Raw genomic sequence first — 23,411 nt, forward strand, 5'->3', positions numbered from 1 at the left:
CAAACATATGGCTGACTCCTGCTACTAAGGAAACAACAAAGGAGAAGAATATTAGGATATTGAAAATACCAAAAAAAAAAACAGAATGTATTAAGATATAAAAGCAGATTACATTCTTCATGGTGATGTGACTTGCCACTCCCTGTATGCACTCAGGTGGATCCTAATGCTATAATGCCTCAAACTATCACCAATGATTTGAACTGCCAGTTTTGTAAGTTTAGTCTACTGTGTTTTTATCAACTTGTGTAAAATTTAGTCATCCATTATAATTATACAGTGCTATGTGACCATGTTGTGGCACCATAACTGAATCAATTTACAGTTTTTTCATTATGTCTGTTAGATGTGAGAATTAGGATGTTTCAGGTAAGAAAATCTATTTATATCTTGTCTTACAGTGCCTCACAGCAGATTCTCAAGACTTATTGCTATTTCTTGCCACAAATTCATATTAGTGTTGCTGGCAGCTTTCAATGAATATGAAAAAAAATATATTATCTGAAGGTGGAAATATTAATAATTTTGGATTATGAATAAACTAAACATGTTGACGTGCATGTTTAGTACCTATAATGATACAGGATAACAGTACACCACCACATGACAGCTTTTTAGATAATAGAGAGAAAGCAGTCTTTACTCTACCCCATAAGCAAACTTTTCATGATATAGTTTTATCTGCCAGAGTGAGATGAGTATTTCTGTGAAAACGCCCCTTTCATAACAACACATGTGAGTCCTGGTGATTAGTTCCAGACTGCATCATTGCCAAGTATGCATTTGGGTTAAAACATTGGAGTAAAAACATAAGTAATGTATAATATAGATAATATGAAAGGTACAGAATAACCTAAAGTTGGTTGATGTAAGGAGGATTAGATGGTTTTAGAGATGCTAGGAATTAGACCATGTTCATGTTATCTGCAATCCATTGTCTGTAGGAGGGCACTCTAGTGTAAACACCTGGAAGCAGAGGGTCCACACAAGAGCCAGAGCCAAAGGACACTATCCCCACCAACACGTACCTCCCAGAACTTGGAGGATGCTCCAGCACTGATGGGCCTCCACTGTCACCCTGGAAGAATAGACGATGCAGTAGTCGTAGTGTATAAAGTGGAGTCTGCACCAAGCAAAATAGTGAAAACACAAGGGCAGGACAATAACAGATAAAATTTTTTTCAGGTATCTCTAAATTAAACAAGATTATCAAACTTACATTGCAGGAGTCCCCACTTGTAGGGTCCATGCACTTCATTGTGTCTACAATAAAACCTTTTGGAGCCCCTTGCTTATTCCATCGTTCATCACACAGAACATTGCTTATGACCTTCGCCTCCAATATTTTTAGCTGTGGCTGGAGTAACTTGTCTTCATTTCTTCCCCAGCCAGAAATAGTGGTTTCCATACCAGCCAACTCCAAATCTGTTAAAGACATTTTCATTAAAAATTTTGTTTTCTACTGAAATGGTAACCATATTCTATTCGTACATATTCTTGGAATGAGACATCTTCTCGTTACCTAGTATAGATTGGAGGAACCTCTTTGTAGATTGGAAGGTGCAGGTTGTCAAGAAAATAGCAACACTGGAGGTGAAGCATAACACTCCAAGCATGTCCCAAGTACTGTAAGGAACTCACCTGTGGTGGGTAAACAAATAGGCTTGATTCTTTCTGTGTAAGTGACCTTGGAAGCCAGCTTTATCATTGCAATATCATTCTGCAGATTTGCACGGGAGTAAGAAGGATGCACTATGATACGTTGTGCCTTGATCTTCAGGGACTTCCCATCATTTTCTGTCCTGAGATCCCAGTCACCAAGAGTCAGCTCCAGTTTTTCGGGTGTACTCTTATACCTGTACAAGGATAAAAGATGGATATAATGAAACATCATGCATTTTCACTGAACAGTGATATACTTGAGAGATCAAATGCAATGTTTTAAAGAGAACTATTACTACTTGATTTATTCAGTTATTCATATATTTAATTTGAATATGTGTTCACTTAACAAAAATATCTTCATCATTAATGTCCATCTGTCACATCTAAATTTACACACATTTGATATACTGTCTTTCCTTGAACTCCCCCCCAGAGCAAGGCTAATACAACAGGTCTCCACTTATTCTTGTCCTTGAATTCTTTCCTTACATCCTTACAAGTTTTACTTTCACATACTCTGGCACTCATGTCAATGAAGGTCTTTTTATCACATCTGCCATACACTTATTATCTCACTTTTCAACCATTCTTCCTATGTTGCTAAACCAACTTAGGGTGCAGTATATGATCCTTTCAACTACTCCATAGTTCACTCCTTCACTTTTACTTGGCATAACAAATCTTTGACACACTGTCATTACTTTCACTATCCATCTTTATCACACCATGAACATTTCTGAAGCCACCCATTTCAACTCTTATTTATACCCCAGTCTTTGTCTCTCATTCCATACCAAAGTTAACCTTGCATCTGTGGTTTCTATACAATTATTCTACCAAGTAGTCCCAATGCATACTAGAAGTCAAACCATTTTCTTCCATCTTATATTTTATTTTCCTCCATCATTTTATATCTTAAGATGTGCCGTCAGGAGACTGTCAATTAAAAAGAACTAAAGATTGGCTTCATAAGGATAGTTTTATACAGACTTACTGGACGACACAGTGGGCTGCAGTAAGGATCGACTGTTCTCCAATGAGGACACCTCCACAGTGGAATTTGCCATCCACCACCATGCCCACCTGCCAAGGGATCTCTCTTATTCCAGCCAACCGACCATAAGTGATGCGAGTTGGAATAGGTGTGCGCAGACCCATGTCTGTAAGAGATTTAATTTTGATGTATTGTAGAATTTATGTAGACCTTTCACAAAAAAAAAAAAAAAAAAAACATTAATACTATTGTTCTTAAGCAGTGACATTACATTAGCATGGAAGTCACTCTAAAATTGTCTCTTCTGATCTAATTTTTCTTTTAATTTTTGAGACCTTGCAGAAGAAAAAAAAAATTCATCTGCCTCCCTCCCAAATAAATAAGTAAATAAATAAACATGGAGAGGAATGAAATATGGAAAAAGTGTTCTGATATGTATAGTATTGTTCATATTCAGGAGTTCAGAAGACAATGAGAGGCAAAATTATAGACAAGTGAAGGAAGACACACAGGTAATATAAACAGTTCAGTAAATTACCAAGGCTAAAGTTTCATAAGTACTAAAAATTTATCTAATGAAAATGTACTTGAGTATGTTAGTTGACTTACAATCATAGAAGAGTGTGTTATTGAGACTTGGTACTGCCCAGTCAGTTGAGTTGATTGCTCCAGTGAATCTGTAGTTTGGAGCCACAGCAGATTCTTGTCGTGCTGCAGAAGTATGCTTTGAATCTGTTTCTGGTCTCTTATTTGCTGCTGATCTGTTATTCGTTGTTTTCCTATTTGGTCTGCGTCTATTTGCCGATGTTCTCCTATTTGGTCTGGATCCTCGGTAGGTAGAACTTGGTCTCTGGAAAGTTGCTCCAGGTCTAGGATAGTGACGCCTTCCTGTAGGCTCCCACAGCCTAGCATAGTCTCCCTGCAACACAAAACATACCACAGGAGAGTTAGTTCAGTACTGTTCATGCAAGTTTATAGGATATATGTTCTCACGAATGTTTGGCACTGAATGGTCATAGCATAAATAACAAAAAATGTACTGATTTTGATTTGGGCATAAGCAATGTATTGGATAAAGCAACTGAATGTCAAGAATATGAAATAATGAAACATTTATGTAATGGATATGTTCTGTACACTTCTTGATGCTGGCATGTGTGGTGGCCCTCGCTCTCCACATTTTATATTGATTGGTGCTGGAGGCTGTGGAGAAATGCTGGTAGGTGGGGCAGGGGGGGCTGGTGGTTGTACTGGAGGTATTGCTGAAACATTAAGTTCAATTATTATTTCTTCAAAGATGTGTTGTATATTGTGTTGAGTTCTAAAAGTAAAATCTGCGCTCAGTTGCATAGCTATCCAGGAATAAATTTGTCTGAAAAGTTGCTAGTGTCATATCTCTTAGGATGACTTTTATGCTATCATGATGAAGCAGCCCACTTGAATGCAGGTAACATTAATTGAGGATAGATTATTTTCTTAATATTTTCCATTGCATTACCTACAGCTATATATTTTTTTCAATATGAGTAATATCCTCTATCTTCTTTTCTTATTTCTCCTGACACTTACTAGGCCCAGTGGGGCCTTCAGATCCAGTGGAGCCATCAGGTCCAGTGGGGCCTTCTGATCCAGTGGAGCCGTCAGGTCCAGTGGGGACTTCAACCCCTGTTCCACCTTGAGAACCAGAGCCAGCCCCAGCCCCGTCACCACCAGCTAATTGGCTGTTGTATTCAGAGCAAGGAACTTGGTGGATCTCCATGTTCCACTGGAGGCCATTTCGCATTGTGGTGGTGTTGATGGTGAGCTTCAGTTCATCTGTGTACCTCATGTCATAGGTGTCTGTGGAATAGTTATGGTTCATACTTCATTTCTGTGAGGTAGTTGATAATACAGAACTGTTACTGCCATCAGCTGGTGATTCATACAAGTGTGTGTGCTGCAAGTGCAAATGAATTCAGTGTCACATTAAGAGATAACCCTGATGAGAGCAGATAGATGTGAACACACACACACACACACACACACACACACACACACACACACACACACACACACACACACACACACACACACACACATACACACACATCATTATATTTCCACATTGAAATAGGTGCCTATTTTCTCTCATTACTTACAGGTTTCCCCTGTTAGATCGCCACACTTTGGTGCAATGGTGCTGCTCCGAGTTCCAGTGACTACATAAGATGCATCATCACAGAGACCAATCCTGGATGGCTTAGGAAAGTCTGCTTCTTTCATTACCACTCTGCAAAGAAGCACAAGCAGATACAGGCATGCAGTAAACTGAACATGCACATACAGTCATAATCAGTAGTTCAGTAACCTGCCACATTCACTCTGTCTGTCTTTTACATTTTCCCCAAGTCCTCTGAGTCACTGATAGTCTCCTTACAAAACTCACAAATGACAGATTCTTAGTGGATCAGAGGATTTAAGACTGAGGCAAAATGCTAAGCACAGTGAAAATGAGTATGGCACATCACTTGACTTATGACCTCAGCTATGCCTTTGTTACATCATTCCAAAATAAAATTTACATTTCAAGAGACCTGGGGAAGTTGGAAGAGATCATGTAAATTTTAATACCCATGCAAGCTTTCAACAGGAAATAAATAACATACCTAAGGGCACAGTATTCATCTGAGCGCCTGATAACATTCATCTCGCAGGTCTTGTCAACACGGCCAGTGAGTGGGTAGTTCTGATTTTGGAAATAGGCTGACTTCTGTGATGTTCTCATTCCACATGAGCGGTAAACTGTTGACAGGTATAAGAAAGGAGAGCCAGTATTGATATTAGTGGCTGTCATATCAAAGCAGCCAACATACATGCATGATTAACATACTGAAAAAGATACGTCACTAAGAGCTAAGGAACATCAGCACCAAAGGCAAATACTTACAGAGGCAACAGAGTCCTGATAGTCCGCTGCAGAAGTTTCCGAAAGTACCAGCCAGCGCCAGACACTCCACAGTGCCATAGCAAGTGCCCGATTTGCCTTGATACTCACATGATGGATAGCCAAAGATAACTGCATAAAGAGACATTAGTATTCTGCATGAGACTCAAATTCAGTAAGCAAGAATGTGCTGAGTGGTATCCAGATTAACATTACTATTACTTGTCATTCTCTTTTTTCACACTTGATCCAAACACAATTACACATTTATACTTTTTTTAAATTTTCATTATATTGATTTATTCACACATTTTGCTTATTAATTTATCAATTTATATAAAAAGAAATACTTACATCGTGACCCCTTTGCCCTTGGTGGGAGTTCGACAGGACTTAGCCCCAGGTCTGCAGGAGGCCTGTATGGTGTTCTCTCCCCTGCTGCCCATGACCTGTACAGGGAGAAGGGACCTTACTTTTTCAGCTATATAGGAAGTACCAGGAATTTTTATGTATATTTATTGTATGTCTGAGCGATGTTCCCTCTAATAACTTATTTATTTATTTATTTTTCCCTATGTGATTGGTGTAGGAAGTCAGCACGACTGTCTCATGTTCACTGGTTGTAAAGGTTGAAGAGCAATGAAGTGTGACGTTGGTATGTATTCTTATCAGTCTTTACAAGGAAAAAAAGTTAACTGTGCACGAAAACACTGTAAAGTCATCATTCTAAACGTGGTTTATACACTGCGTGGACAACACCGGAGGCGTGGCTACAAGATTTTGTATGCAGCTCACTGAATATCTATCGCTTTGTTTTCACGGCGAGATTAAATATACATTTAGCTTGTGAAACCGATGAATTCATCAACAGTTTTGAGTGCCTTTACTATAGCTACTATGTTTGTTATTCATGGTGTTAGTAACCCAGTAGTCTGAGTGCTATTCCTGATTTCAGCAGCGCGCTCCCCGACCACGTAAGCCTGCAGGTGGAAAGCCAGCAGGGTCAGGACATCGACCCCACTGTGTGTCCTCCCAAAATGGGCTGGTGGGGACTCCTCTCACCCACACAGTGCTCAGTGTCCACGTGTTCTCCAGCAGGGCACACATTTACGGCACACAATTACGGCAGTGTTGTATAAAATGCGCGCCACGTGATAGGAATACAAACCAACCTGCATGTTGGTTTACGGCACAAAATTACGGCAGTGTTGAATAAAATGAGCGCCACGAGACAGAAATACAAACCAGCCTGCTTGTTAATTGTAGCTGCTTTTCGTCACAGCATGAGCAGAAACAGTGCTGCCTAATTTGCGAAAAGTAAAATAACCGATCATATAAGTACCGCTGTGCACTGTCCCTTGGTTCAGTGGATAACAGAAATAGTATATGTGGAGCCTAGAGTTCGCCGTGGCAAAATGCCAGTTCCGCCCTCTGAGCACGGGACCTCGCAGCACTCCTGTAGGAGAGGAGCGAAATGAGGTGAAAGTTCAGGGTAGTTTTAAAAGGCGGCATAAAATAATGCCTAAAGAGTAAAAATTTAATGCCATTGAGCAGGAAAAGCGAGGATAGCCTGTCAGAAGATGTGAATAGCACTACCACTGACAGGACATAAGTGAAAGTACACTATTGTTTGCTTTTTCTTTTCGTCCCTTTACGAGAGAATATTATTGTTATTGCCGGTAATTTTATGACCAAAGATGTGTCCACGGTGATGAGTAATTGCCATTTCTTCAGCTGCTTCTCGAGGGAGATGTTACACGGAAGACAGGTTGCGGTGCCTTATATCCGCTGCCCTCAGCAGGCTGTAGAGGTGATTAATAGGTGTTCTTCAAGGGTGCTCACATGGTTCTAGTGATAGCCTATCATGGATTCTACATCAATATAGAAAAAAAAAAAACTGAACTTGAATAATGATCTCTGTGGCCTTTCAAAATAATCCTAGGTCTTGGTCTTACTCTGGCGCCTTCGTAGCAAGATCGCTGGAATCTTGATGACAAAAACACATTATCTCGGTTTCACCAAAGATTGTGATTCGAAGACAAGCGCGATCTTGGACGACAAAAACGCGTTTCTAACGAAACAACAATAATTCATAAGCGTGGATATTACGTTAAGACTACAAAACGCCCATGTATGACACGAAAACTTGTCATCCAACCGACGATACGACGTGCTGTGGCTGTGAGAGAAAGTAGGAGAAAAACAGTTCTCTTCAGTGTTCTTTTTAAACCTGAAGTAACACGTGACATATGACCAATAGGATATGAAGAGGCATTAACCTCTTTACTCCTTCACCGTCTCCTCATTCGGGACCCAGCCACTGGTTAAGGGATGGGCAGAGGGTATGTTCAGTATTTAATCTTCTCCATTATTCATAGGATTAAAAGTAGGCCCGGTGAAACTGCTTCCATGACCTCCACCTTGCCCGCTCTAACGGTGCGCAGCTGAGTTGACTTGCTCAGAAACTTTACTTCTATCCTTTTTCTTTAACTCACTGACCGACATAACTTCTCTTTATGATTAACCCTCTCACCGCTGTGGTGATTTTTTGTTTAAGTAGCCAGAACATTCATAGCAATGTGGGGGAAAATAATTTTTGACAAAGTAAAAAAAAAAAAAAAAATCTTGGCTACGAAACTATTTAGAAGATGTGTTACGAGATTAGCTATCTAAAAAGTTTTAAGTGATTATAGAAAAAATATTGATGATAATGTTCAGTGATGAAAAGATTAATGAAATGTTCTGGTTTAAGATAGAGATTTTAATGAAACTATTTTTTACTGTTTCACTAGTTTTGACATAGGTTGCTTGTATCACGAAGGGGAGAAATCAGACGCGTACGCTGCCTACCCTCGAGCCGTGGTTCATTCTTCAGGGAAATTTATAAGTAGTGTGAGAAACTTTATTTTGAACCAGGCAACTACAGCTACAGTTTGTTGCGTGTCAGTACAAGGGAATAAACGGAGATATTTAGTATCTGTGTAATATCATATAAGTCCGTTTTGCAGTTCGTAAAAGAAGAAAATTACTTATGTCTCGGAAAGACAATTGGCTAAGAATTCCTGTATAAGATCGGGAGCTTTCTTTTCTTTTTATCTCCTTATCAGTCATATTAATGTATGGCATTCATCCACTTACGTAATTACCAATTTATTTACGTTTCCAATTATTCTGGGAACTGGCACGCGTATAACATATCGAGAACATGACGCGCTCACAGAAACACGACGAGCGATGCATATCATTTACCGACGCGTTGTTATCATGAAGGTCGAGGATGCCCGCAGCTTCAGTCACGCTGAAAAGGCTTAGGTAATATTGCTGAAGAGGCACAGGTGAGATTGACGTGAGGCAACGGTCGTGTCACTGACATTGCCTGACCTACTTCCCAGTACACGGCGTGCCCCGCGGGACCGGCTCTCCCACTGAACCAAAGTAACGGTTCGCCGCTTCTAGAACCGCTAACGAAGAGCAGAGAGTAGACATACCACAACATAATAAATTCACTTCTTCTTTTCTCATATCAAGTGCCAAGCGCATTATTTCAAGAGTCAATAAGTACAAACAATTCCGCGCGCGCGCGCGCGTGTGTGTGTGTGTGTGTGTGTGTGTACTGAAGGAACCCTGCGTCACTATATATATATATATATATATATATATATATATATATATATATATATATATATATATATATATATATATATATATATATATATATATATATATACTTACAGGAGGGCGGCCGTCACCCAAAGGATAACAGTCACCATGTTACAAGTCCGCATGGTGACTGATGACCCCCCGCTGTGACTATTGCTGCTTGTGTCCCTCGCTGCCGCTGCTCCAGGGACGCCCCTAGCTGATGGTAAGCCTGGGCAGGTGTGGCGGTATGGCGGAAGAGGTACGGGCTCCTACTGGCCCCAAGTTGGACTGAGGCAGGTTAGCTTCGCTCCTCACCTCGTGTGGTTAGGTTGCCGCCCATTGTTTACCGCCCACCGCCCACCTTCTGCCTCCCTCACCTCCTCCTCCCCCTCCTCCTCCTCGCAGGTTACGTCGAACTCAGACTTTCTCTTATTGTTTTTTTTTTTCTTTCTTACTTTCTTTCCTTCTTTTCTTTCTCTCTAGATTGCCATTCTTTTCTTTGTTTCTCTCTCTCTCTCTCTCTCTCTCTCTCTCTCTCTCTCTCTCTCTCTCTCTCTCTCTCTCTCTCTCTCTCTCTCTCTCAGTTATGCGTTTGTTTATTTTCTAGAACGATTAGTCTTTTATACACAAACCTGTTCTTGATATGTTCACCATACTCTTTAATTAATTTACTCATCGCTCTTTCTTTCTTCTGCATGATATTATTCCTTGTCGTTCCTTATTACTTTTCATTACTCCTTATTGCTATTTCAGTGTTTTCCATTAAGATTTGAACATTCCTCGTTATTTTATTTCTCATTTATGTGTTGCAGCTTCTCAGTTTGATATCATAGTCTTGTATAAGTTAAGATAAGGATTTTTAAATACTGCACTCACAGTAAAAGGTGCCATCTAATATCTAGTGAAGCTTTGTAGAACTTGTAGCTTGATTTTTGATGAGTGGAATTGCCTAGGGTTGCTGAAAATAAAATTACACTTACTAATGAAAAAATAAATGTTTTGGTGTGTGTGTGTGTGTGTGTGTGTGTGTATGTGTGTGTCATTTTATTTATTTATTTTTACTTGTTTTGTCTGATAATTAACACTTTCTTATGCTGACAAAATACTTCATCAGTTTTATTTTCTTTACTTTTTTTTTCATGCATTTCCTATACCAGGTTAGAGTTTTCCCAACAGCACTATTAATAGTTAAAGGATTCAAGGTTTCATCATTATGTGCCTTACTAGAATGTGTCACACCCTTCTATGTCTCGCAGCGATAGAGGAGAGGCCCAGCAAGAGGCGTTGGTCTGGCCTCTGTCACCACCCACGTCCGGAAGGAAAGCGCTGGCCACTCACCTCAAATTTCTCTGCAACACTCGGAACATGTCACGTCTTGCAGCGAACATAAAAAGGTAATAGTTATGTTGAACTTTTGAAGGTCATTATTTACTTATTCTTTAAGGGGTTTGTACTAGTAAACCTGTTCGTTGTGTATTGCCTCACAACTCCTCAACACACACACACACACACACACACACACACACACACACACACACACACACACACACACACACACACACACACACACACACACACACACACACACACACACACACACACACACACACACACAGATGAAAAAGCGTGCTCGGTATGCCCGCATGTCCACTAATTTCAAAAGGCTCTGCTTGAAGTCACACGGGTTTTTAAGGGTGTTGTTATAGTTCTTGTGACAAGATTTCTACATTATTAACAGCAGAAACACTCTTGAGAACCCGGCTGATCGTCTTTGTGGCCTTAGAAAATAGCCGTAGTGAGAGAGCAGAGTGTTTCAGAATATGGACCTTGTTCTGTATTGAATTAACGTCCTATTTTCACAAACAAATCCATAACTCATCCACCACTGAGGACTGTGCATGTTACCTCCAGCTGGGAAGGAAAAAAAAAGTTAGATAACGATAAGGACAATACTATTACTAAAAATCACCTGTCACTCTTTGCGTAGTGTCGAAACCCACCTATTTTTTGATTGGTGTGAGGTGAGGCGCGAGGCAATAGTGTCTTCAGTGACGGAAGTTTACGACAATAGGAAGTGAAATATGGTGAAACTACTACCTCACCGAAATGCGTCCCTGGCAGGTAAAGAGGGCACCCATGTGACGTAGTATTGCTCAACGCGGCACGTGATTGGTGTACACACTTCTGATTCACCCATTAATTGTCACCCCCGTCTCTGACCGTGCGTGGGTCTGTGCTGTAGTAATCAAGGAAATTAGAGGGGACCTGGTAATAACGGTGACACACTCTGAGCCTCCTGGAAACACATCGAACACAGTTACAGTAATACTTTCCAACAGGATTCCTGAGTGTTGAAACTAGTTTTTATGTAGGTACTCATTTACTTGTATACTTATTTATTTATTCACTCATGCATGCAATAATTTTTATTGCCTGAATATACGTATTTACAAAACTATAATTTTTAAGGCAGGGTAGCTTCACCAAACTGTTTACATGCATACACTCACACTTGCATTTACGAACATTCTTCATATATTTCTCATCTCCGAAGGTTACTCAAGCCCACTGCAATCTTCTGCGTGTCATGAAGACGGATTTGGTTCTCTCCACACCCTGCCTCCACCCTGAACAGCATTCATCATTTTCATGCAACTCATCAGGGCGCTGGAACCGAGCCACTTAACTTTGGTGTTTGCTCAGTCCAAGTTCATTACCACGTGGAGGGTGCTGCTGCCACTGACCCTATGCAACTGGGAGGGATGCTGCAGAGGATTGGTTGACTCGTTTTGAGAAGCCTGTACTTAATATGAGACTGTAAGGCTTTGATTAGTGAGCATTTTTTTTTCTTCTTTCTTTCCTTTTCTTTTTTTTTTTTTTTTTTCTTCTAGGTCCTTTTTCTAACAAATTTGTCTCATCTCGGTAAATCTTTTATGGTTCAGACACGGTTGACGTTGGCGCGAAACTTCGTGCAGTGTCATCATTTGATTACTTGTCAATATTTACGTGTATTCCTTTCTTTTCATATATTGTGAACTTTAATATTTTCACACTTTTATCTCTTGAAAAGTAGCACAATTACTTTTAAACTGCATTTTCTATTGATTTCGCTTGCTTTCACCCTGCTCCCTTACTTGTGGCGCTTACTTATCTTTTAACATACACTTGAATAATCTCAGTTACATTTTCAGAATCATTTTTTATTTATTCACATTGTTTTTTACTCAAAGTTGCCGCACGTGTTGTATAGCCATACAGGAATAGGTAATGGCAGCGCAGGGCAATAGCGCCTAGAAATTTGATCTGGACAAGAGGCGGAGTCGTGTTGGTGGCGTGGCCGCGAAGGAAGGTACACCCATTACCTCCAGTGTGACTAATCCTTGTAGTTGGGAAAGTATAGTAATGATGGCAATGATGGATGATGATGAATCGATGTGTTCCATGGAAGATTTGGGTGGAGGACACAGAGAAAGTATATTTCTTTCTTTCTCTTCCCTTTTGTGTCTTCGTTTCATTAGTATTTGTTTATGAGAGGTTATCGGTACAATGTTTCGAGATACGCAGGATTATCAACATACACCTGATCATATTCTGAAACACTTCTGCGCCGCATCTCCACTACATAAGTACATAGAAGACACTAATTGAAGTTACACATTTTATAGTTTCAAAGCCAGCGTAACAAGATTTTTATATTATTAACAGGAAAAATACTCTCGAGAATCAGGCTAATCATCTCTGTGGCCTTTGAAAACAGTCGCAGTAGGAGAGCAAAGCATTTCAGAATATGTAAGGGCATCAACAAGGATGTTGAGGAGAGGCCTACTCCACGCGGTGAGAAAGATGAGATAGGACGTGAAAGTCTACTTGATTTACTTGAAGGGAAACTGCGGTAGATGTGCCCTGAATTTTACCACAAGACCTGTTTATACCTCCTTCCCCTCTTCCCAGCCCTTGCTTCTTCTCCACCTCCTCCTCTTCCTCGTCCTCTTTTTTTTTTTTTTTTTTTTTATGATGTTTTCTTCTTCTTCTCCTTTATGATAAATCCAATATAACAAATCCAATATTCACTCTATTAGTTATGAGCATATATTGCTATGGAAAAGTTGTTATTGTTGTTGAATCTATGACCGCTAACCTAATTCATTAATTTCTCTTACCAAATGCACAATTCCACGGAAACATATTTTAGAACGGTAATCTCTTTGCTATAGATACAGTCATCAGTCGAAATTAATTTTATAGTTTCTTAATAGTGAAGGAGAAATTACCTAGGGGGTACATACCGCTTCCATCCGCTCTGTACTTATCCTTGTCTCTATAACCTTTGCAGCGGTGAAGTGTGGTGTGGTCACTGAGGTGCTCAACTTGCTGCTGGCATTCACAAGGTCAACATCCTTTCTCGATTAGGATGCAAGAGGCATTATGGGAACCTTTTATATCATGAAGAATACCTTGAAGCTCTAGAGAGACTACACTGTTGTCAATTCCTACGTAAACAAAATAATGCATCGTTAAAAAAATAAAATAATAATAATTCGGAAACGCTTTGCACTCTCACCACGATTATTTCCAAAGACCACGGAAATTATTACGGGTTCTCAAGAATCTTGATAACCTGTCACTAGAACCGTAAAAACACCCTTAAAAACCAGTGTTATTTAAACTAGAGCCTTTTGAAAGTAGTCAAGGTGCGGACAAGTGTTAGTGTCCTGCGTCTGTTTCTCGTACCCAGGTAGCGACAGCACGTCATGTAGATCAAATAACGGTATAATCTTAGCATGTGGATAGCTGAGTGTTCCATATTGGGCTGACCACATTGCTGACACATGTAAATGCCATTAACTTAGAGCACGTAGATCACGACTTGAAAAAACGTCACATTTTGCCGGTAAATAAACATTGTCTGAAAATTAGTGGACTAAGGTTATTCCCATAATCCCTACTGGCGGAATCAATCAAAGTTAGGAAATTAAACAAGGAGTAATGTAACCATCAGTAATCAGTAAAGTAAACAGTGAGGAATAGAGGCTGCCGGGGTCTCTGTCTCTCTGGTCAGCTGGAGCCTGGGCGGATATAAACAAAGGGATAGGAGGGGCGAGGCTCACAGACTCACACCAGGCTCGCCCCTCAGAGAGTGGTATGTGCCAGACGTACCCAGGCCTCGTGACACTTCTCTACGATACCACGCCTCACTTTCTGACTGGCTGTGGCGATTAGACACATTAGATTAGCAACTTGGGTAACACGAGTGGGAGGTGAATAGAGATGTGGCTTTACGAAAAAATTAGCGATTCTTGGATGTCGGTGTATTTGCCTCATATTAGTTCATCTTATCTCTTTGTGATTGATGCCGACTGATGCGAGTTAAGAGACACTTATATTAGCGTCTGAATACCTGAGTGACTTGTGGGTTTCGTGGCTATTAAGATACATGCACAGTACTTACTCTCGCTCTCTTGTCAAGTGGGTATCCCTGTGCGGTAGTGAGTGTTTTTATCTGTGGACAGTGTTCCGTGGCGTGCGAACCCCATCAGTAGGGCTGTTGGAATTGATGCTCGATAAGGTAATCAGTGTCTGACCTCATACTGGTGATAAGGCAAGATTGCTGAATTTATAGTTGTTTGTGCTCAGCTCAGTAAGATACCGTTCAAAGTGGGAAAGGGAGCACCGACACTCTATACAGGTTTTTTTGTGGTCCAGTATTATAATAAGTGATTTCTTTAAGTGCAGTACAGGTGTTGTTCGTGGTTATATTGCAGAGTACATGAATGATTTAGTTGCTGGTAAGTAGATGGAGTGTCTGACTTTAGATGGTCCATTTGATTGTGATATTTTTAAAGGAAGGAAATAAGGAATGTGGAATTTTTGTGTCTCATCTTTATTAGGTAGATAGAAATGTTATGTAGCTGTGTAGGAAGATGTGATGTACCCTTATTGATTATATGGTTATGTGGCTTTTGTGCACTAATCATCCTGAGCAAGTAATTAAAAACTTAGAAAACCAAGCAGAATTTGATACTTAAAATGCCATGAAAAAGAAGCATTACATTGTGGATTTATCTCATTTGTACCTATGTATAAGGATTTTCTGTACCAAATATTGCTACCTATCATAATATAAAGTTATTCCCACATTGCAGGGTCAAGATGCATATGAGCTATTACTTCTCAGGGACAGTCTATGACTTCCTCTTCTCCGGCGTCAATGTCGTCACAACATGGGGCAAGTCTCAATGGATACCTTGTTCAATGGTTCAGTCAAAATTGTGATCAAAGAATGATAAAAATTTTACTTTTCCTCCCATACTCCAACAGGCATGGTGTCCCTCTGCATGGGGCTGGCATCACTTTCACTCTTGTCCGAAGGATTCAAGGTGGCTCGCTCACTGCTGCTGAAGGTAGCCACTTCCTCCCAGGACACAGGCTGCAACAGATATAACAAAAATGAAAGGTTGCCACTCTTACCTCGTGCTTCCCTCACAGACCTTGAAATGCAAAAGCTGGTGTATCGTCGCAGGTAGTTATGCATGGCTTTGTGTGAGGCATGATGATGATTATTATAGTGATCATAGGTTCTCATATTCTCTTTGATCAAGTACAGGATTAGTGAGGTCATGTGATTGGTCTTAGCAATAATCTCACATGATTAAAGGATATTACTAAACATGTGGTATAATGAAAGTATTTTGATATATACAGTGTGAAACTAATTGTGATTTAGATTATGACACATCATGTAATCTTTTCATTATCTTTGTATTATCTATACAGGATGTAACATGAATTTCTGCAGATATTGCCAGAGGTGAAAGTGCAGGTTATTCTAAGTGGAAAATGTTCTTTACACATTTTGCATTTTGAGGCGTTGTTTAGCCATGGTATGAAATTCAAGTGTGGCCTGATTACAGATACAACAGCTGGGCCAGACGTGTATCCATGGTGAGGATCTGAAATTGTGAATAATTCAGTCATGATTTCTACAAGTTTTGGAGCTTTACAGTATCCCATGACCCATGGACCAATACCAATTACCAATAAACATTACGCAATGATAGTATGGATGTAATGAATGCCAAATAAAATAATAGGTTGCATGGCATCATGCACTGCCTGGCCAGGGAGTGTGAAAGAGTGAGGCTAGCAGCAAATCAGCTGAATGTTAGTCAGATCACACAGTATCCCTCTGAGACTGTGACAGTGAATATGTTCAGATTGTAATGCATGATGTGGAGTGTGTGGAAAGGGTGTTTCTCCCCATGGTTACCCACCCTGCCCGACTGTTGTATCTGTTGCCAGGCCACACTCGAATCTCATACCACAGCTAACCAATGCCTCAGAATGCATGTGTGCATAGAACATTTTCAACTTAAAAAAACCTGTATTTTCACCTCTGCCAATATCTGCAGAATCTCATGTTACAACCTGTACACTAAGCCAACATCATCCATAAAGAGGGATAAGTGAGACAAGGTATCATAAGCATATATCACATTCATAGTGCTATTCATAAGTGCTTTACATCAGCTTCTGGGCCACTAAGGCAGAGAGGATTGATCCCAACCCACCACACTGTGTGAAAGATTCAAGGATCAACAGAAACAGATGTGGCAACTTTCTGATACAAGTGCTTTGGGGAATAGGACATGTTGAGTTAGCAAAAGTTCACATTTAAAGTTAAATGTGTACCTCATAATGTTTGGTATAAGTAAGGATAAAGACAAGTTACGGAGTTGTGTGAGAGTAGCCATGGATTCCTGATAACCTTTTCAGTATACTCAACAGAGACGTGACTAATGTTTGCTGTTCAGAGGTGAATATTCAGTTGTTTTTTTTGCCATCATTATCATGCCCAGTAGATGCAAAACTGCTTGTTGAGTGGATAGAAAGAGCTTTGTAAATCCTGATTCTGGTGTGTTATGGACCTTGCATTTTTATTATGTGCCCCTTGAGTTGAGATTCTTAATAATGTGGGTGTATGTTTGGGTTTCAGTTGACTGTATTGCAAACTGAATGTGATTTTGTTTATAGTAAAATTGAAATATGGATTGTTTTGTTTGGTCATGTGTATTTTTATTGATATGCATGTAGTGTCTTGTATGTGTGGTAAAAGTAATTTGAGTCAAAATGCACAATGTTTTGGTAACATAAATACCAATATTATGGTAATTTAAAAACTTCTGAAGCTGCCATGATAAATAATACAAGTAGTTTGAGTAAAAATGCATGGTGTTGAAGTATCATAAATTCTAGTATTGTGGTGATGTAAAAATTGTTCTGAAGCTTCTATGGATATTTGAAAAAATATATAATAATAATAATTACAGTTCCATTTCATCACAGAATTAACATGATTACGCTTCCTTCAGAGTGAAGTTCCACGTCCTGCAGACAGTCCTTCACATCGTTCACCTCACTATCGGCTACATACTGATGCTGGCAGTGATGAGCTACAATGCTTACTTCACCCTGGCTGTGGTGGGTGGTGCAGGGCTGGGATACTACTGCTTTGCTCTCTTTGACCTCCCAAGTAAGGTCCTTGGCAGTGTCACTTCTCAACCAGCTAAATGGCCAGCAGGCTCTTCTCTCCCACATCTGTCTGAAGGTAACTCCTCCATGTGTTGTCCTTCATATGGAGCTGCTGGGAGTGTTGTGCCACCTGTTGGGCCACATGTGTCGTCCCAGCTTCAGCAGGGATCCCTCAGCATGTGTCATGTGGGTGTAGGGGAGACCAGTGTGCAGGATGGGGACAGGACACAGGTGGATGGTGCCTTAGAAGAAGAAAAACTAACTCCCAGTGTAGTGATGTGTGGTGAGGAGGACCAGGAGGGGCTGAGAGGTGTATCAGCGATAGTAGATGTGAGTGATCGAACCTGCTTGCTGTCCCAGGAAACTATCAAGGTGGAGGTGCAGGTGCATGCCATGCCTGAAGAGTGATTCAAGATTTTGAACTATAAGATACTTTGTCTTTGTTTGAATAATATATACAAATGTATTATGGACATAATTAGAGTAGATGAAAGATAGCTACTTCAAATAATATTTGAAGTGAACCATGGGTAAGAGAACTGAACAATACCCTGTGGAACAAACGTAAAGTCTGGTCAAATTATATTTTTGTCATGTTTTTTTTTTGGCAGGGAGCTTCTTGAAAAGGAGCTTGGCATCAAAGATGGTGATGAGATGGTTATGGCCTTGCATGATTTCACATTGCATTTATGGGAAGAATATGTGAGGGAAAGCTATATAATCTCTTCTCTGATATTATTGATTTGTGACAATATCACTAAGATCTGACTCTTTATGTACTAGGTATTCATAATTTCATATTTGTAGTTTTGTGAGGATAAATTCATCCCAGCAGAATAATACAAACCCTGTGACAATGTGATATATCTTTGATGAGTCTCATGTCTGATATTAAACTCCATGGCTGACTATGCTGGACATGATCAATAGTCACTAAGAATAGTTACCATTTAATCACTTAATGATCTACTCTGAATTGAGTTTGGACATGAGTGGAGTTACTAGTCTCTGGAAGGTGGTTGGCATGTGCTGTATGTACTGACTGGACTGGATAATAGCCTGATTAAGAAAAATCACTATTTTCTTTTAGTGAAGTTGTTATTGTTGTGACCTTTAGTATGTAAGTGTCTGTCAGCATCAACAGTGAGAAACTTGATGGTGTCAGTGTGAGTGAGTGGTTTCAAAAAGCACAACCTACCACTGTTCACATTTACTTGCTCATATATACTCATTTAAGTCCATAGATACTTAAGGCATTACAGTGATCTTTTGATTTACTATAGAGTAATAATACAGCTACACCATAGGAATACAGGTATGTCATGTGGTTAGAATCATGAACACAGGCAGCTACACGACAGGCAGGAGTCCTACTTGGGGAGTATAGGAGTTGTGGTTGTTACTATTTTTCAAGGGAAGGTTGGTAGCAAATCGCAGGTGAAAGACAGGCCATATTTCTGTGGAGAAATGAGACCTCCAAATGGGATCATTTTAATTTTGTCATTTACCTAATTTGTGCACACACACACACACACACACACACACACACACACACACACACACACACACACACACACACACACACACACACACACACACACACACACACACACACACACACACACACACACACACACACACACACACACACCACATGTTAACTTGTTAGTAATATCCTTGCAACTAAGACTAAATCCTGCTCAAGCTGCTTAAAATTTTAACAGAGTAGCAAGCAGTTACTGTCCTCCTAGAGGAGGATGAGATTTGTAATGTGTGAAAGGCCTCAGACATACCCATAGGTCAGACTATACCAACTCTTAGCTCTGCCTTATAGAGCATAGGTGACAGTTACAAGTCCAACACCATTCTTAATACCAAGTTGAATTACTCGTTTACATAGTACCATATATATACATATACAGAAATTAGTTTCTATTAACTTTTGTGATATTGTTGAAGTATAATTTCATTATATATAATTGTATTACATCATATTTGATAAAGATGTGATGACAAAGTATATATGTAGGTTGTATGTTCTTTCACTAGATAATCCCTTCTTTTATACATAACATGAAAATATGTACCATATGTATTCCTGTGTGACACATGGAACTCATGAAGTTCTTTCCATTTTATTTTTCATGTCAGTCCTTTTCATGGATGCATTTATTGTATTTACTGATTTATGAATGTACAATGAGAAAGACTTAATCCTAAGGATGTTAATCCTTGTTAATTTTAGATAATCCTGGTCTTCAGTCTGCTCATCAGAAAGTAAAAACTGTACCTGTCAGGGCATGTGAACTTATTGGAAACCTTTATAAAATGTTGGGTTTGTAGAGTGTCATAGTAACAAAGATAACTTTTTTCACTTTTTTCCTTGTTTTATGAATTTCATCCTTTCTTTTTGTTGCTTTACCTTTCTATCTTTTCTCTTATTTCTAAAATGGATGGTACTTTAAAGTATTCAGTGTAGGGTGCTTTTTGTTGTAGTACTGAGCTTCTGCTTGGAGATGCTTGTTTGGGCCTTTTCTTTCTGCTACTACCCTTTTGTAGGAATATAAACACTTTACAGATGAAGAGTAGAAAACTTTCAGTAGCTGGGAGGCTTTTAAAATTTACATTCCATGTACAATATTGTGATAAGGTGACTGGAAGGTGCTCAAACTCTCAAATATCAGGTATTTATTTTACATCTCTATATCCATATAATCTGATACTGAATATACTGCATGAATAACCAGTAAGGTATTATGTGATCCTCTGCTTGTTCCTTTTACAGATGTCTCCCTGAAGCATGCAGTTGAGGATGTCAATGAGTGTTCAGCAACTGCCCAGCTCACCATGCAGTGTCAGTACAGTATACCATTCACCTCTTGAAGGTGTCACTCAGTCACATAGTTGTATTTATGTATTTACCCAGTTATTGTTTATAGGATTTTAGTCAAGCTTGTGTTATGTTTCTTGTCTGCTTGTATATGACTTAATCTTACTTGTTCCTTTTCACACATCACCTCCACATTCTTTTCATTCCATGTGTCATTACCTCTACTTACGAAGTTACATTTCTTGACATTATTTAGGTAGGTAGTATTTTTAAATTTCCTTCCTGAGTGTTTTAAAAGGTGACTAATAGAGACAGGGAGAGGGGACTGGTTATCTCTGTAATAACTTGGGCAGTGGCAGGTGTGAAGATAAGGAGAGACAACCAGTTAACCTTGTGAGACCCAAGTTACATTTATTCCCTTCACCATCACTGTACACAACTCTAATTAAAAACCATGACCACTTTAAATAGTTCAGTATTCAGTGAGTCAACAACATTCCTTTGTATTTTATTCCTCCAGTGAAATGAGTCTCTTAAGGGGATGTCAGCTTGGTGTATTTTACGATATGTATATTATTCTCTATATATGTAACTTATTAACATAGTCATGGGGTGCAAAATATCCTTCAGTGCTTGTATTTATAAGCTGACTAAAGGAAGGTCTGAGAATTATAGCCAGTTTTACTTCTCATGAGTTCAATTGTTAACTTTTCTTCTGCAGTGACGGCTGTACTTGAAAATGGTGCAGAGAAGGAGGAGAAGAGTTGTGAGTATGAAGATGACTGTGAGAATCAGCCACCTGCAGAGGTTCACAAAGCACCATGAGGGTTTAAGGATTTAGAACCAAGGAAACACCGAAATCAAGAGTGGAGAGTGGAAAATGGTTGTAGGTTGCAATATTGATGCTAAGAAGTTTTAGGTTTTTTAAGGTGGAGGAAGTGTATAAAACTATACTAAATGAAAATGGCCCTAGTGGCACTTCAGAGTGAGACTATAGAATATAAAAAAACATAATTTGACCAAAGGCTTAACAAGTAATTTAAGCTTTAATAGTTTCTGAATGCGAGACTGCTCAATTGTTGTAGTTAAAACTTTATCATTAAATTGTCACAAAGTATGAGTTTATCTTTGTAACAAGCGCTTAAGAATACTCAAAAAAACATGTATGTAATGTTCCAAAGTACATGGCTCAAGTTACCTAATTAGAATCTTAGTTTGAGGGGTTGTCATCGCTCTGCATCATCAACAGTACAATTTGTCTCATGGCTCAAGTTATTTCTTAGTATTCTAGTTTGTCAAATTCTTGTTACTGTACAACGTAAGAAAAAAGTACAAAGAAAGCTCAAATTAGCTCGAATTTCACATATTTATGCATTATCAAATGCAATAATCTAAAAATAGTATGATGGTTAAAGAAAGACATTGTAAAGCATACAGTTAGGTTATGTGCTTCATAATTTGTTATTGAATATATGGATAGTGATTTTTCATTGCTTGTGTGGTCTCAGTCTATAAAATTAGTGTAAGTAAAGCCAAAGTGAAAGGAGCATTATCTGAGGGCTGGTATCATTCAATTTTATCTGCATTTTTTTGTAGCTAAAGCCTTAGTAACCTTTTCTTTGTGTAAGTGTTTGGTGTAGGACACCAAACATCTTTCAATGTTTGGTGTCATTCTTAAAGAGTTAATGTAAGTGAGGTTAAGTTGAATGCAATATGTATTAGTATCATTCAGTTTTATCATGATTGTAGTTCAAAATTTAGTTACCTTTTCCATGTATGGTTAATGATTTTTCAATGCTTCTTTTGGTGTTAGCCTTAAAGAGTTAGTGTAAGAGAGGTCAAAGTGAAGGGAACATAAGTTACTGGTTGCTGTAACTAAATTTCATCAGAATTTTTGTAGCTCAATACTTATTCATGTTTCAATGCTTGTTTGGTCTCGATCTTAAGAGTTATAGGGAAGGCCAAGGAGGTAATAGAATTAGTATCATTAAATTCTATCATAATTTTTTGTAGCTCAAAAGATTCAGTAACCTCCATGAGGGTGTGGGTTCTGTTTCTCCTATAATGAACCAGACTTGGGCAGAATGTTAATGGAGTGACCCAGGAAGCAGTAGTTGTTCATCCCATCAGCTATTATAACTACAATATACCTTCCTTTGTAGCCATTTTACCAGACTGCCAGAATGATACACACATATTATTACCATCATAACAAGCTAGTTCAAGGACATGTCAGATTGTTACAGTTTCCCATTCATCCTACCCGTTTTCTACAGTATAAGGAAATTCACGCTATGCAGGAAGTTTAATAGTACATATTGTGTTTGCTGAGCAAGGTTACAACAAGCTACTTTTTCCTCTATTAACAGAACGAATTCATGAGGTGTTAGTGACATACGGTTCTGTAAATATCAAGCTGGTGTTGGTTTTTCTGTTATTAAAGACGAGCTAAGTTTGGTAATTCACATTTCATTGACCGGAAGAGGTGATAGTGTCATTACTAGTCATTACTGGTATTACTGGTCATTACTAGTGTGATATCCTTCCGGGGTCCCCCAATAGCGCCTCCGTTCCAGTGTGTTCTCTTATGTCCAATATTAAGCGGAATCCAACCTGAAACGTGACATCATCCATCCAGTACATACCTAGTACAAATATAATACATAATGGAACTAATCTTTGCCTTCCACCTCTTCAGACAAAGCCTCGCAGTGCCCAGATAGCCAGACAAAGGAAGAATATTCCTAGATGCCAAACATCCCAGGCACCCATATAGAAAGAAGAGAACACAATACTTTGAACTCTAATACTGCAGACAAGCATGCGAG

The 23,411-nt window shown here is 39.2% G+C and overlaps 2 protein-coding genes across 16 annotated transcripts; one reads left to right on the top strand and one right to left on the bottom strand.

Moving 5' to 3' along the window:
* Window positions 1–73: 73 nt before the first annotated feature.
* LOC135089752 (serine proteinase stubble-like) lies at window positions 74–9,514 on the bottom strand. Of its 2 annotated transcripts, none has more exons than XM_063985736.1 (12): window positions 9,315–9,514; window positions 5,937–6,031; window positions 5,586–5,714; window positions 5,305–5,440; window positions 4,798–4,928; window positions 4,229–4,498; window positions 3,797–3,921; window positions 3,269–3,578; window positions 2,660–2,825; window positions 1,642–1,856; window positions 1,220–1,425; window positions 74–1,078 (listed from the first exon to the last, which is right to left on the bottom strand). In XM_063985736.1, exons 1-12 carry the CDS (start codon window positions 9,365–9,367, stop codon window positions 905–907), a joined length of 2,010 nt encoding a protein of 669 aa, XP_063841806.1. In that variant the 5' UTR covers window positions 9,368–9,514; the 3' UTR covers window positions 74–904. The 2 variants fall into 2 exon arrangements, with proteins under 2 accessions (XP_063841806.1, XP_063841807.1); XM_063985737.1 differs by lacking the exon at window positions 9,315–9,514 and adding an exon at window positions 7,538–7,602.
* LOC135089755 (high affinity copper uptake protein 1-like) lies at window positions 9,315–23,044 on the top strand. 14 transcript variants are annotated; one of them, XM_063985749.1, is made up of 8 exons: window positions 9,315–9,447; window positions 10,481–10,618; window positions 11,779–12,041; window positions 15,368–15,450; window positions 15,543–15,744; window positions 17,594–17,829; window positions 20,539–20,607; window positions 21,305–23,044. In XM_063985749.1, the coding sequence occupies exons 3-8, from the start codon at window positions 12,034–12,036 to the stop codon at window positions 21,406–21,408; spliced, it is 702 nt and encodes a 233-aa protein (XP_063841819.1). In that variant the 5' UTR covers window positions 9,315–9,447; window positions 10,481–10,618; window positions 11,779–12,033; the 3' UTR covers window positions 21,409–23,044. The 14 variants fall into 14 exon arrangements, with proteins under 14 accessions (XP_063841819.1, XP_063841821.1, XP_063841810.1 ...); XM_063985751.1 differs by having other exon boundaries at window positions 15,543–15,678; XM_063985740.1 differs by lacking the exons at window positions 20,539–20,607; window positions 21,305–23,044 and having other exon boundaries at window positions 17,594–19,379.
* Window positions 23,045–23,411: the final 367 nt, after the last annotated feature.

This window comes from Scylla paramamosain, chromosome 33, assembly GCF_035594125.1.
Source record: "Scylla paramamosain isolate STU-SP2022 chromosome 33, ASM3559412v1, whole genome shotgun sequence".
NCBI classification, from domain to species: domain Eukaryota; kingdom Metazoa; phylum Arthropoda; class Malacostraca; order Decapoda; family Portunidae; genus Scylla; species Scylla paramamosain.

Bases quoted from the DNA above. Each gene is read 5' to 3' on its own strand.
- LOC135089755 (XM_063985740.1), top strand. The intron at 15,451-15,542 runs GCAAGTCTCAAT...ATACTCCAACAG, and splicing joins CAATGTCGTCACAACATGGG to GCATGGTGTCCCTCTGCATG. The intron at 15,745-17,593 runs GTAGTTATGCAT...CGCTTCCTTCAG, and splicing joins AAGCTGGTGTATCGTCGCAG to AGTGAAGTTCCACGTCCTGC.
- LOC135089752 (XM_063985736.1), bottom strand. From the start codon at position 9,367: ATGCGGACTTGTAACATGGTGACTGTTATCCTTTGGGTGACGGCCGCC. The intron at 3,922-4,228 runs GTAAGTGTCAGG...TTAATGTTTCAG, and splicing joins TGAAGGCCCCACTGGGCCTA to CAATACCTCCAGTACAACCA. The intron at 1,857-2,659 runs GTAAGTCTGTAT...ATCCTTGTACAG, and splicing joins GCAGCCCACTGTGTCGTCCA to GTATAAGAGTACACCCGAAA.